General features: G+C 41.1%; 1 protein-coding gene across 1 annotated transcript in view; it reads right to left on the bottom strand.

Moving 5' to 3' along the window:
• BMP5 (bone morphogenetic protein 5) overlaps positions 1-14,657 on the bottom strand; it is an 808,157-nt gene that overhangs the window by 452,996 nt on the left and 340,504 nt on the right. The window contains exon 3 of the mRNA XM_069235783.1: positions 12,034-12,182. Within this exon, the coding sequence (XP_069091884.1) occupies positions 12,034-12,182 (149 nt within the window). The remainder of the gene's footprint in view (positions 1-12,033; positions 12,183-14,657) is intronic.

Genomic DNA, 14,657 nt, shown 5'->3' with positions numbered 1-14,657 from the left:
TGCTCCTTTGTGTGGAACCGTAATGCATTCTGGGTGATGCAGTCCTATTTTGTTTTCAGTTAACTAATTAGATGAACAGACCTGAAAGCAATGATTTGTAAGTGAAACATTTCAGACTGGAGACAGGGTCCATAATGACATAGAGTGATGTGGTAATTCTATGTAACATTCTACCACCAAGGACATACTTCCATTCTTATGCTTAAAGGACTATTTTACATCTGAAAAATACTACATCCTGCTTTTTGCTGCGTTCAGTATATTCTGTATGCACTCTGTTATGATAACTTTTTTCTGAGCACTGGCAGATTTAGTCAGCATCTCTGAATGCCTGTGTCTACCTGTGTTGGCACAATAAAGTTAGACCTCTTTGTCTTTGTCAATTCTTCTTTACATTTAGCTGCAGTCCCATTATGTTCCTTGTTTTAATTTTGAGGCCTACCATGTATTATTGAATGCTAGCTGAGAGATTAGATATATCAGCATGACAAAGGTTATTGATGTGTCTTCCACAAAATTTGAATTTACAATCATCTTTCATACCCTATAGTCTATGATTATGCATTCTGTAATCAGGTTCACTAGGTAAGGGGGAAATAATGCTGACTAGTATAACTCCTAGTATGTTTCACCATGCCTGTCTTCACTGCAGCTTCTTGTCCAATGTATAGGTTGGTTATGTCAACAGTTAGATGTTTGGGATATCCATGTTCCTAAGGTCATTCCACAGTCTGACAATTTGACAAGTTCAAAGAACGAGCAATTATAGCATATAGACCATTCTTCAATTTAAAAGCAAGAAGAAAAAAATCATCCTCACTTTGTTACTATTTGAGACATATGAAATATTAAGGATGCTAAAAGATGTGCTTGCCAGTTGATAACAAAACCACTATCTGTCTGTAGTTGGTCACATACTGTCCTACCTGGGTTCTGTGAATAGAATCAAATGATTTTCCTACATCCAGAAACACCACATTTACACTATCAGTTACCTTTGTTGAAAACAACAGAGCCTTTGATATTCTGGAACCCCTTTGTTTTCTCCCTTATTAACAGACACAGTTCTTCAGGTTGTTGTTAACATTGTGTCTGCATTTCCTTTTTCAAACAGATGCAAAGTAAAACAGCATGATAACTGTGATTATAATGACAAAAGCACAAAGAAGAATAACAAATTATAGATATTTAACATGCAAATGAGATTTAAATTTGAAGTTGACTGAAAACTACCATAACAAGAAACAGACAAAATGTGGAGTTGTGAAAAAGCAGCTAAGAAAGCCATTCATAGGAAGTGTTAGATCTGAATTAGAGTGGGAAACAAGGTAGGAGTACAAACAAACTTTAGATCATGCAGACATTAACTACATTTTATGGCCAAAATGTGTTAAGGGAATCCATTATAAAGACAAATGGAATGGCTTCATCTACTGGTTCTTGCCCTCATCTTGGCTATTGTTACCACTGGCCATGTGTTTGGGAGGTAAAAGAAGAGGAGTTTGAAATTGGTGTATATGCTTTGATACTTAAAACTGTCAGCTTAACTTTCCAATAAGATCATACTATATTTTGTAGGAAAATACATCAACGGCATAGAAAGATTAATTGTCACTTATGAACTGCAGCACATGTTGTGACAAAGAAAACAAGGCATCAGGCAGTGTCGCCTGTCCCCTATAGCTTTTAAACCTACCCACAAACCTGTCAGAATAACCCAGTTTCACAGGGAAATAAACTACTTTTAAATATTATATAAATTATCCCTAAGTAAGTCTTGTAGGCCACAAGGTATAGGGCCTATTATTCAAAAAAGTGGTACATGCAAGACTTTCATGTTGGCTTGTACCTACAATGATAACCCACTTTTGGAAACAGTCCTGTCTGCAGGGTCATTCCCCAATGTGTTGCTTTCACTCCTCCATTTTTGTTGAATTTGTTTTTGTTGGCCTTATGATTCTGTGCACTTTCCCACTGCTAACCATTGTTAAAGTGCCTGTGCTCTTTCCTCTAAACATGTCAACATTGGCTTATACTCATTTGACGCAATCAATTTACTAATGCATCCCTAGTAAGGTGCATTACATGTGACCAGGGCATGTAAATGCTTTGCTACTAGTGGGTATGCAGCACTAAGTGTGCCACCCACTTAAGTAGTCCATTAAAAATGTTTCAGGCCTGCCATTGCAGGGCCTGTGTGTGCAGTTAAACTGATGTTTTGACCTGGCAAAATAAACCTTTTGCCAGGCTCAAACCTTCCCTTTTTAGACATATAAGTCACACTTAGGATAGGCCCTGAACAGCCCAGTGGACAGGGTGCAGTGTTTCTAAAAAGTAAGACATGTACTGTTAGGTTTTACATGTCCTGGTAGTGAAAAACCCTTAAATTTATTTTTCACTACTCAAGGCCTAACTTTCCGATAGGATGACACCAGAGTTGCTTTGTTACATTTTATAAGAGTAATTTCCAAATGGGAACTGATGACTGGTTCATGTTTGGTGTCTCTGGAATCCTAATTTAAAATCCCAGTTTATGGTGAAGTCAGACTTTAAAATACAAATCTGAAAATGCCACTTTCAGGAACTTAGGAACCAGCTGAAGTGATCACTGGACACAGGGAAACTGTTTGTGAATAAGGGTGTCAACCTCTTATCTATAGAAATAAGGTGCTTCAACCCCTTGTGCAGCTTCCATGTAGGAATATGGACAATTGAGAAAAATAGGTCACTCCGTATGTACGAAAGTGGGAACTGCAGCATTTTAATTTGTCTCAAACTATTTATTATCGGGCAAACATTTTACAAACTGTAAAATTCACAACTGTTGCTCATACTTTATGTCTAAGAGTATGTGGTGGGTTTTCCAAATTGTTTGAGATTTTGACTAACGGTTTGGTTTTCCAAAGTATATGGGCTGATGTGTTAAATAAGGATTGAATCAAAAAATGTGGTCAAGCTGATTACATTTCTTGATCACAAGTTAATAATGTATTGTGTTTGTTAACTGATGTCATACAAGGTACAGTTTGTTGTTTTTACTTTTAAGAAGTTGGCATTTTCTTGTCTTTACCATTTGGTGCCTGAAGCCTGTTTCTGGTCACATGACTGGGTGTAGTTGGCAGTTGGGCTTGGTAGATTTCTCCTAGACACCTAACACAATGGGAGCATAGGTGTGACGGGATAGGCCATCATTTGAATAGGCTGTGCCCTGTCTCCACAAAAGGGACTTAACAGCCATGCATTGTCACTTCAGCCAGTTTGGAGTCAGGGCAGGAGAGGTAGGGATGTTCATGCATTTCACTGTTTAGAAGCTTCTCCCACCTTCAAGAACTGGGGCACCATTGTGTAAAAGAAGCACCTTAGACACCACCACTTCAGTACGCTTCTGGACCTGTGGATACTCTTCAAGGATGAAGGACTGCTTTACTGCTAAAAGGACTGCCACTCTGCTGGCCTACTACTCTCAAGGAGCTGCTGCCTTGCCATGTTGACCTGCTGTCCTCTTGTGTGTGGAGGAAGAACTGGACCCACAACCCATCCTGAACCCAGGACCCCAGAGTGACTCAAAAGTCTAGTCTGCTGGTCTCCTGATGTGAGTCTCAGGACATAACAGGCTTTCCAAATCTCCTGGACCCATTTCCAACAAGCTTCTGACCCCCAACGTGGGGCCTCCCAGGTCCTGGCCCCTTAGTGTGGATCACAAGTAATCAAAGTCAAGCTTTTAGGTACTTCATAACCAGTGCTTAATTTGTAAATAAAAACTTGATGGTGCCCAAAGCCCTCCTCTTAAACACGCGGCTGCTGCAATTAAATGTGGCAACACAGAATACTGAGGCAGAGTAATCATGAAGCCATCTCTGGCCTCTTCAATCCATATAAAGCCACTCCCTGTCCCTTTATCTCACTCCTGCAGCTTTCTACTTTCTCCCTTTGTGATGCTTTTCTGCTTTTCTCTTCCTCCGTCTTTCCCATATGTGTCTTTTCCTCGCAGAAAATGCTTGAGGCAGAAGAATAAGCCCCGGCCCTCAAAAATAAGTGATGGTGCTCAGCACCAGAAACAACAAGCACAAATTAAGCACTGTTCATAACCACGAAAAAGCCTGTTTGCACCAAAGTCACGCAGCACGATCTGAAAATCAGCACAAGCAACCCCAAACTCGTCTCTTCCCACATCAAGAATTGTTTGCCCATGGAGACCGCCAGTGTGAAGATCCAGCCAACCTGCTGTTTCCGCCACCCCGACCACCACCAGTGACGCTCCTTTTGCTCCTGGTGACCTTCTTCCACAAGAACAGGACTCTTGACAGAAAACGTGAGAAGGTAAACCTTCAGCAGGATTATTCTAGGACTGTAACCAACCCGTGCTCCATTGCAGCAATCTTGAACTTTTGACCTTGCTCCGGTTCAATGGGTCCAGATAGCCAAGGCTAGCACTTTATGCTTTTAGTTGCTATACTGCAGTTTACTCTTTAAAAATGCATAACTCCCATTCTACTGATTGGATTTTTCTCATGTTGGTCTTGTTTTATTTATTAATTTTTACTAAATATTTATAACCTATTGTGGGATCTTTTGTGTGATGTTTCACTGTTTTACTGTTTGAAGTGTTACACATATACTTTACATAGTGCCTCTAAGTTAAGCCTGACTGCTCTGTGCCAAGCTATCAGGGGGTTGAGCACAGGTTAAATTCGGGTTGTTGGGGTACCCTGACTAGGATTGTGGTTGCTACTTGACCAGGGCTCACACTCTAATGAACCATTATCTCAATTTCTACTACCCAACTACCCCAAGGCTATTTTTACTGTGAAGGTCTATATTTGTCCTACTAGAAAAACTAAAGTTCTGAATAAAATGATAACTTTGATATCATTTATTTCCGACAAGCTACTGGAATAATTCAAGCACTATTTTTAATGTTTTTTTAAAACCCAGTTCAGTGGTGAAATTAGATTTTAAATAATTATTTAGGAACCCTGACTTTTAAAATGTTAGATATTGTGTGTCTAACCCTCAAGTAGGTTAATTAGCATTATCCTGCCAGTAACTGGTCTGTCAGTGCTTCCACTAATGACATGTGAAAACTGAACTCAGAATAGAAAAATGGCTCAGGCCTTTTGTCAGCAAGACTTAGGCTGAGGAATGTGACACATATCAGCTCAGGGAAGGGCAGCTGAGGGGGGTTGAGGAACTTTTGTTAACCTGAAAGGCAACAGGGTGAGCTGTGCCAATTCATAGTTAATTAGAACGTGAGACCTGGAAAAAAAAACTACTATCTCCTGTCACCATCACAATCGGAGGGTGTGAGAATTTGGGTTTTTGATTGAAGGGGTTGAAAATCTTTCTCAACCAACAACCATAATTCTTGTCAGGGTTAGTCACAAAAGTCACTAAATTAACCTGTGCGTAACCTTCTGGTAGCTTGGCATAACTGGAGTCATGCTTAACTTAGACACAATGAGTAAAGTATTTGTGCAGCACACAAACAGTCATTGAGTGAAAAGACAAGAAAAATCCCACACCAATATAGAAACACAGAGTAAAATGTAACAAATAAATCAAGACCAAAAGGACAAACACCCAGGCTAAAGTTGAGGCACTACCCTGAACAAAGTATAGAAAGAAGAGCAGATTCATATTTACTAAATATTTCCTACTGCTACATTCACCACCTTCCCTGATGGTCCATCTGACTGCCTAGCACCACACACACACACACACACACACACACACACAGAACTTTCCACTAGATATATACTCTTACAGTACAAAATACTATACCCAGACAATTTTAAAAACATTTCACCCATAGGATATGTGCTGTCCAGGGCAGCACACATAAAATGTGTGCACTATTTGGAGAAATAAATATATTTCAACTTTGCAGCTGTGTCAAGGAGAAATTATTTTTCATGCAGAGCTTGATCTAACAATTTTAATAGATAGGGATTGGCATAAAAGGGTGATTTTGTTGGAATGCCCAACTATCACCAAAGTAATTTCACCATTGTCAAAATAGAAAGTGCTATTTGTGGTATAAAAACACTTTTCCAGCATGAAAACGTTTTGCACTGGTATGTAAATAGCCTTTCAAGACTTTTCCCACTGCGTGACTTTGCATTGCTTTGCAGTTGTGAGAAGTCTCTATAAATCAGCCCCTGTGTCTTTTAAATTCCAAAGTGAAATAGCTTGTGTAAAATACACATTGCTGTACTCTCCAGAAAACAGGCCCACAAGTGATCACTTTTCATGTTAAATTCTTGCCACCTTTATTCTTCATACAGCAATTTGGGAATTTTTCAGTTTCATATTTTCTTTTTCATCACTATGGGCCAATAGAAGCAACTCTTTGCAATAAGGATCATTCATGCAGAACAACAATTTGCACTATGTATACAATCCATTCACACACTGTGCATTCCGCATACTTCCCAGACCTCACACTCAGACACCTCCCCTGCATATCACACAGTTCCTGTTCAGAGTCTACCCAGAATTACAAGGGTCCTAGTGAGTATAGCATCAATATGCAACAGTTCCTGTTCAGAGTCCACCCAGGATTACAAGGGCCCTAGTGAGTATGGAATCATCATGCTACATCTCCCCCTTTTTTAAATAAAAGATGGCAGGCATAATTTAAAATCACATCTCCTCAATCAGTATGCGAGGAGCCTGCACTTGTCTGCTGGCTTGAGTGATGCGTGGTGATTGAGGTCCACTCATATCAGGCAACAGCAGTACAGGCTCAGTCTCAAGAGCCCGACCTGTGCGTGTGGTCACCTCCACTGTAGTTGCAGGTAGGGGTTTAAAGTGTGATGTGTTCCAAGTAATGGACCTCTCAAGATGATGTGCTGTCACCATGTGTCCCTTGCACGCCACCACCTGTAACGGGTCAGTGACAAAAGGAATGTCCTTCTGTCGTTTCTGCCACTGCTTTAATAGTACTCAGTCTCCTTTGTCAAAGACTGTTTCCTGGGCGTGTCAACGCTGATCAGCATACACATTCATTTTGCTCTTACGAGTAGCATCAGTGTCACAAACTCTGTCAGCATTCACTGATCAATCTGATGTTCACTGAGGTAGTTTTGTTCTGATGGCTCTCTCAAATAACAAGGTAGCTAAGCTCTCACCCATTGTAGAGTGAGGAGTTGAGTGATAGGCCCAGAGAGGCTGGAACACAGCTTGGCTGCAATCAATTTCTTTCATGGACACTTGTTGAATTACCCTGTTGAGGCTGCCCATACACCTTTCAACTACACCATTGGCTTGGGCTAGAAGGGTGTACCTTTTTGGTGTTTGATGTTGGGTCGCACAAGAAACTCTTTGAACTCTTGAAGGGTAGATCATTATCGGATATAAGTAAGGATCTCGCGGATACCCCAAGTTGCAAAGATGCCATTAAGCCTTTCTATGACTTTATCATAGGCTGTTGAGAGCAGCGTTTCCACCCAAGGAAAACAGGAATATTCATCTACGACTACCATGAGATGCTGTCCATATTTTAATAATCTGAAGAAGTCAACTGTGATTCTCTCCCAGGCACGGACAAGAAAGACATACATAGTCACTGGGAGCTGCGTCACCTTGGGATACAGGCAATTGCAGATGTGGCATGCTTTCAATTCCTTTTATACTCACTCATCTAGTCAGAAGAACCACACCCTGTCTCTTAAAGCTCTTTTGGTGGCAACAATACCAAGATGTCCTTCGTGGGCCAGCTTGATTACCCATTGCCTTAGGCCCTTAGGTATGATAATTCTTGGGCCTCTCAGTATTATGCCTTCTTGTGTGACAGCTAACTCCAGAAGTGCATTTTTTTACTTTTGGAATTCAGTATTATCAGCCAAAGATCATGTGCGTCATCTCCATGATTGTGTCTCAATGAGTTCTTTGACAATATTCATGTCTTGATCTGTGTTGATAGCAGCAATGATTTGGTCCACACACAGAATTGCTGGTGTTCTGGACCTCACAATAAAATTTAGATATTCTTCAGCTGTCCTGGATGTCAAACTAGGACCTTGTAGTGGTGTTTGTCAAAAGTAATGTGTTGGGTTCTGACCCTTCCCCGGTTTGTGTGCAATCTCATAGTCGTACTCTAGCAGCCTCAACCCCCACCTTTTGATGCAAAGGAGGCATCTTAGCTTTCGGGTTTCCTAAAAAGGTAAGCAATGCCTGGTGGTCTGTGATGACAGTAAATCGTTTCCTTTAGAGGAATACATGAAAATGTTTGCAGGCTCACACCACAGCTAGACTCTCCTTTTTCGGATGGGAGTAGGCACATTCTGTTTCAGACAGACTTCAGCTGGCATAGGCCACAATGTGTCTCTGAGCATTCGGATGGCCATTGTGTTGAGCAAGAATTGTCCCCAGCCTTACCGGGGTCACATCTACTGGTACCTTGGTATGCAGCTTGGAATCAAAGTAGGCCATTTCAGTTGCATTCTCAATTGCAAGTTTTATTTCTTTGAAACTCTGATCATATTCAGGAGACCACTTAAAAGGGACATTCCATTTTGTCATGTCTCTCAATGGTGCACTCACTGTGACAGAATTGCGTATGGATCTTGAGCAGTAACTGGCCATGCCTAGAAAGCATTGCGCGGGTGGGGGCTCAAGCGGATGACAGAGCTTGTACTTGTGTGGTCCTGGAGTCATTCCCCTATCAGAGAATGAGTGCTGAAAAAAACAAGGCCCAGATTTACAAATAAGTGGCGCAGTGCTGTGCCACAAATAGCACCCCTGGGTTTCCCCCTGCACCTGCTCTGAATTAAGCTACCTGTGCCAACGCAGGCATCCTGCACCATACTGCAAGGGTGTCTGTGTTGAAGGGATAGATTGTTTATGTGCAAGAAGGTTCTCCTACAATGGCGATTTGGCACTTCCTAGTGTGCTGCAAAATGCAGCACACATAGAAGTACCAAAGCGCCATTTTCGAATGATTGTTAATGTGCAGGAAGGGACACCTTCATGGCTTTCTGCTCTTTCTATGTTTGCTGCAGAATGCAGCATATATAGGAAGAGCATAAAAGGAGGAGGAATATAAGTATTCCCTCTCGTTGTTGCATGCTAACCCCACCCCGGGGATGGCATTAGTTTTTGGCGCTGCCTCAGATTTACACCTTTTTGTAAATCTGGGGCAGAGTCAAAAGCAATGGGTGTTGCAGTGGAACACCCACAGAAACACCCATTGCATGCCCCTCTGATGCGGAAAACTGCATTAAGCCACTTTTTGCATATAAATATGGTGCAGTGAAAAGCACCACTGGAGCTGAAAATGACGCTCCTTTGGCGCTAGGGCCTTGTAAGTCTGGCCCCAAGTTTGGTTTTGTGAATTTCAAATTTCACTGCATTTAAAGTGAGTTGAGCATCAACAAGTAACTGGCACACTTGAGTCAGAGCATTGTTGTGTTCTTTCTGGGTTCTCCCAAAGACCAGTATGTCATCACTGTAATTGAAAGCATCTGCAACAGGTTGAAATAATCTGCTGATAACGTTCTGAAATATCTCAGCAGCCAAAGATACCCCAAAACTCAGGGGCTTATTTACTATTTACTAGTTTTTGATGCAGGGCAGTAAAGCATGTCACTTTGTTGTGCTGGCCTGCATCCAAAGAAAAGGACAGGACTCTGTGAGGTACAGCACATTCCTGTCCTCTTCCTTGAGACTGGGCACAATTGGCTGCTGTGTGCCAACACAGGCACCCTTGCACCATGGTGCAGGGGTGTCTGTGTTGTAGGAATGGTAGTTTATGTGCAGGTAGGGACACCATTCTGCACAAAAACAATGCAGAATGCAGCACACATAGAAAGAGGAAACAAACAAGGAGAAATAAAGTTATTTCTCCTTGCTATGCCACCCGTGGGAGGCACAGGCTTTTGATGCAGTCCCAGGTTTACAAATCCTTGTGAAATGGGAATGCGTTCAAATCCATGGGGGTTAGTTGGGAACACCCACTGCAGCACCCATGGAATGCCTCTTTGATGCACAGAAAGGCAACGCAACGACTTGCGCTACATTGCCTTCCTCCATATGTACAAGGCTATGAAAAGTCAGGGTCTTCATGAAGTTTTCCAAAGAAAGTGCCTGGTCTTGCACCCTGAAAGTTTGATGCACAAAAGGAAATCTGATGCTCCCTATGATGCTGAACCTTTCCAAGTGGTGTCTACTAAGGGACACATGGTGACTACCTAGCAACCTGGAAATCTTTTACCAGAGACTCTTCTCACTTTAGGCCTGTGTTTCATCAGTCTTCAACTCAAAATGGTGAAAGAAAGAATGACTCTAAAAGCTCAGTGACTGCTGCTGACTCCTTACCAACTTTAACAAGCCCTGACCCTGCAGATGGCAGCTTAAAGCTTCCAGTAACCAGCTCAGATCGTATGATCAAAACACCATGAAGACTGATCCAAGAGATATAGTTGCACATATATATATATCAATGAAATATTCAAATATCTATATCCAAGCAGCCCATCTATTGCCAATATTTTGCCTTTGGCAGTATTGAAAGGTGGTGGCAGTTTCAGGAAGGGGGCACCATTGTTGACCAGTGTGAAATTTACTGACATTGAGAGTAGTGTGCTCCCTGATGCTGTAGGATGATCGACTGCTTTAGGAATGGACAGCTCATTAAGCACAACCTGAGCACTTGTTCTTGAGCTATTCCATTGAATGCTGTGGCACGATGACTCTCTTTAGTGAGCTTGGTAAGTTATTTATTTCCTCCCTTCTACATGTCAGTTTGCATTTTCTAACACCTGGTTGACCTCTGCCTGAGCCTTGCATTGCTCAGTAAACCTGGTAGTATACGTCTTCAGTATTAACAACCCGTACGGTATATAACTTTATTTTTGCCGAGCAGTGCAGTACCTTTTAGTAGGGTCTTGATCGTAGCTTCTTGACCAATGATGCATAAACTCCTTAGTGAAGCTTCCTTTCCAATTAATTACTTCACTCCGACTGGAGTTGTGCTTTGAACTCCACATATGCCAACTGTCCACTCAGCATTCCAATGAAGGCACACAAGGAATACACAAGCAGTTTGCTTAGACTATGGCAAAATCTCCAGGAGAGCACTTTCTTATTCCTGTTACTTATTTCCTATTTCGTTGCCAGTTGTGTCTTCCTAACCTGGGTACCTGCCAATGACTACACTACACATGGAGCTGTAAATCACACATCTTTATTCCTCTGCGTATACCTGTGAACTCCCAGATTCTCAATCAAGATTTCATTACATTCTATTCTAGCAATTATGTCTCACTGATACGGATTCCATTAGGAGCCAGAAAGGTTCCATCCTAAAACATGCAAGACACTACAAAAACAGGTCAATAGTTTGCATCAAGACATTGGTGAATGAAGATAAAACCCTATTATAGTTAGGTGTAGAGCTCAGGTATGAAGAACGTAATATATAAGTGCAGCTTAAACACATTAGACTGCTGTAGCCACTTAAAAGTCGCATTTGCATATTTTATTTAAATAACGAAAAGAATGCTACAGCTGTAGAAATAGTGTAGACAAAGGTTTATCTTAGCTCCACTGTGCAGGTTAGGTTCGGTTATGGTGTCTTTGCCTTTCCAGCTGTGATAGAACAAAATCCTTTTATATTCCCTCAGATGTTTCGAAGGATGAGGGGCAACTTAGCCTCACTTCACTCCCATGTCCTAACAAACCCACACAGCGCCAAAGAGAAGGAAGCAATGGGAAGGGCTACATCATTATTTCAGACAATATGACTAGCTTAGATGTCAGGAAACAGAAGCCTTTGCTGCATTTCTCTACGTTCTTTTAGTGTTGATCTCTGAAAGTAGTGTAGGGCGTCTAATACCGTTTCCAGAGAAAGTTAAAAATGTCAAATACAAAAAGGTATAAACAAAAAGGCTCAAGGTCAGGTATTCCTTAGAGACACCAGGAATTTAAACTAAATCGAAAATAAACGTTAGATACATAAATTACTCGGAAAATGATGTATTTTACCTGAATTAAATAAATATATTCCAAGTCAGGTTTTGCACAATTGCTTACCATCTCCTGTTTCAGCACAGAGTTGCAGACCCAGATTGTTCTGTGGATTAATAACCCAGTGATTGCTGGTCAAAGTGATGTCGAATACAAGCCAGCCCACGTCAAAGGCTTGCACGTTCCGCATGTCTAACAGGAATAGATCTGCATCCCTAAATAAAAAATGAAAATAAAAGGAAAGGAGTTTTAGTAAAGAACATAGTAAATAATTTCCTATGGTAAGGATGTGAAAACATTCTGAATTGCAGAATAGTATTAGGCCTTTGACAAATGTCCCACTATTTCATGTTTATGTGGAAATACTTGGAAGTATGAAGAGCTAATGCTGCCAAGTTCAATAAAAGGTCTTAACTTTAACAAAATATTTGCAAATAATTTAAGAACCACACATCAAACCAAAAGAGGAAAATTTCCAGAAGCACTTCCAATGGCTGAAGAAGTGGATTAATGGAACACTTCTGACATATACTAATACAGCTCTTGTCTATGCAGTCAGAGGATAAGGGGCCTCATTCAAAGATCCTACTTTGGCCCAAGCAGTTCCTATTGGAAAATCCAGTAGACTGTCACATCCAATAGCGTACATTTGAGCTTTTCATGTGGGCTTTTGGGCATTTACTGAACTGCACTAAAGACGATTCCATAATATATTGCAGTTGCATCCTTGGCCAAGAACGAGATGTTTCGTGGGAAAACCATGTTTCCGGCAAGCATGACATTTGAGTGGAAACTTTACGAAGATAGGCACTCTCGGACATGGTCTCAGACACACACAAAAATGCTCCAGATATATCACTTAGCAGGTGGTGCATAGTAAATGGAAGTTCGTAACTACGACGGGGTTCTATGGATGACTACCACAATATATAGATGCTCGAGGTTGATTATCCCATATTTTTGCTTAGTGGCATTATGACTCACCTGAAAATGCCTTCCACTCTTGTGATTAGGAGCCTGAACCAGTCCATCTGTGGAGAGGGACATTTGAAAACCCCCACATCATCACCACCTTCCTACGAGGTTGAGTCTAAATCGGCAGCTCAAATGTTATACATATATTGAATGTCCCCTTCTACCAGCCCACACCCCTCTTTACCTCCTGTTTACATTTACTCTTTCTAAATCTCTTTTTCAATGGTACTGCAAAGATAAATTGTTATTTTTATTGCGTATGACATCATCGTGTTAAGGACCTAGGGTGGATGATTGTAATGATTACAGATGTATACAGTCCCTTTAAAAAAGGGTAAATGTTAAATTAATGTCGCATTGCACCCATAATAGGTAGGAGGTAATACAGTATAGAAAATATACAGCATTAGACAACCAGCAAATCTTGCACTCAAACTTGTACACAAGAGGGGTCCAGAGATGTTGATATAGTTAATTTCACGAGTCTTATAAAAATGCAAACTGAAGTAGTATAGTGAGGGTAGACCTCAAATATATATATATATATATATATATATTAGGTTCGCAGAGCCCTGCAGCACATATAACACAATATGTGCATATGCATCAGCTCCTGCTGCTCAAGTGATTCAGTAAGCTCTTGAATGGAAAAAGTTTTTATTCGAAGAGCAGCAATTATCTATTTTGTCCGAATTATATTGACTACTTCCAGAGATATTGCAATGCTAGGTATGCCTGTTGCCACGACTCCCACACTTCTACTGAGACTTCTAAGCTGTATATGTGTCATTGCACAGTGCATACAATTAAGCTCGTCCATGCCTTCTATGGTGGCATACCATCGATTATCACCAGTACATTCCTCTTGCCAATTCACAGAAGATCGTTATACCCTGCAATAAGAGTTGCTATCCTGCTTGTGGGAGGAGGTGGTTAGATCAATATGGTGGAACCACAGTACGAAAGATGAAGAATGAAGGGGTGGACTGTAGAAATGGTATTCTCCTGTTTCTATCCCCCTCTTCTGGCACTCTGAAAATGATTCCAGCTCAACATAGCCCACCACACCACAAGTATCCTGGCTGCAGAAAGTCCAAGACCTTGACCACCTTGTTGGTGGGGTCAAAAATACTACGTATGTAGCATGTCAGATATGACAGTGGTGGCTAATTCTATTTATGTTGGAACTCTTTAAAGTAATGCTAGTTGTGCTGATAGTATAGTTATTATAGTTATATAAATGTTATTGTGAACTGGTGAGTAGCTATAGATCTTCTGAATTTTAGACATTCATTTTCCAGTGTAATGAAGTAGAGATTTTGACAATGAGGCGTCCTGGATGTGAAGCGATCAATGACTGAATTACCCATGCCTGAATGGTCAAGTCAACATTATCTATCAGTTTCTGTGCCTGAGGCTTTTGGTCCGTTGGTAAGGGGCAAACAAATTGGCTAGGCAGCGCAGTCCATGGCCCTGTAGTGTCTTGTGTATTAGGCATAGGGGCTCTTTCATGAAGGGAAATCAATATGTGCATCGCCTATAAGTATAGTTTTAGGCAACAACATGGATGGAGATCTCGGCCTATGCTGCATAGAACTATGACTGGAATATGGAAACAGCCATTACAAGAGGAAAACAACACGTCTGACACATGTTAACCCTGAAAGCATGTACAGTTCAAGCCCCGAATTTTGAGCTATGTAGCTAGTAAACTA

Source organism: Pleurodeles waltl, chromosome 5, assembly GCF_031143425.1.
Source record: "Pleurodeles waltl isolate 20211129_DDA chromosome 5, aPleWal1.hap1.20221129, whole genome shotgun sequence".
Taxonomy (NCBI): Eukaryota; Metazoa; Chordata; class Amphibia; order Caudata; family Salamandridae; genus Pleurodeles; species Pleurodeles waltl.
The sequence above is the reverse complement of the archived record's forward strand: the minus strand, read 5'-3'. Positions and strand labels throughout refer to the sequence as shown.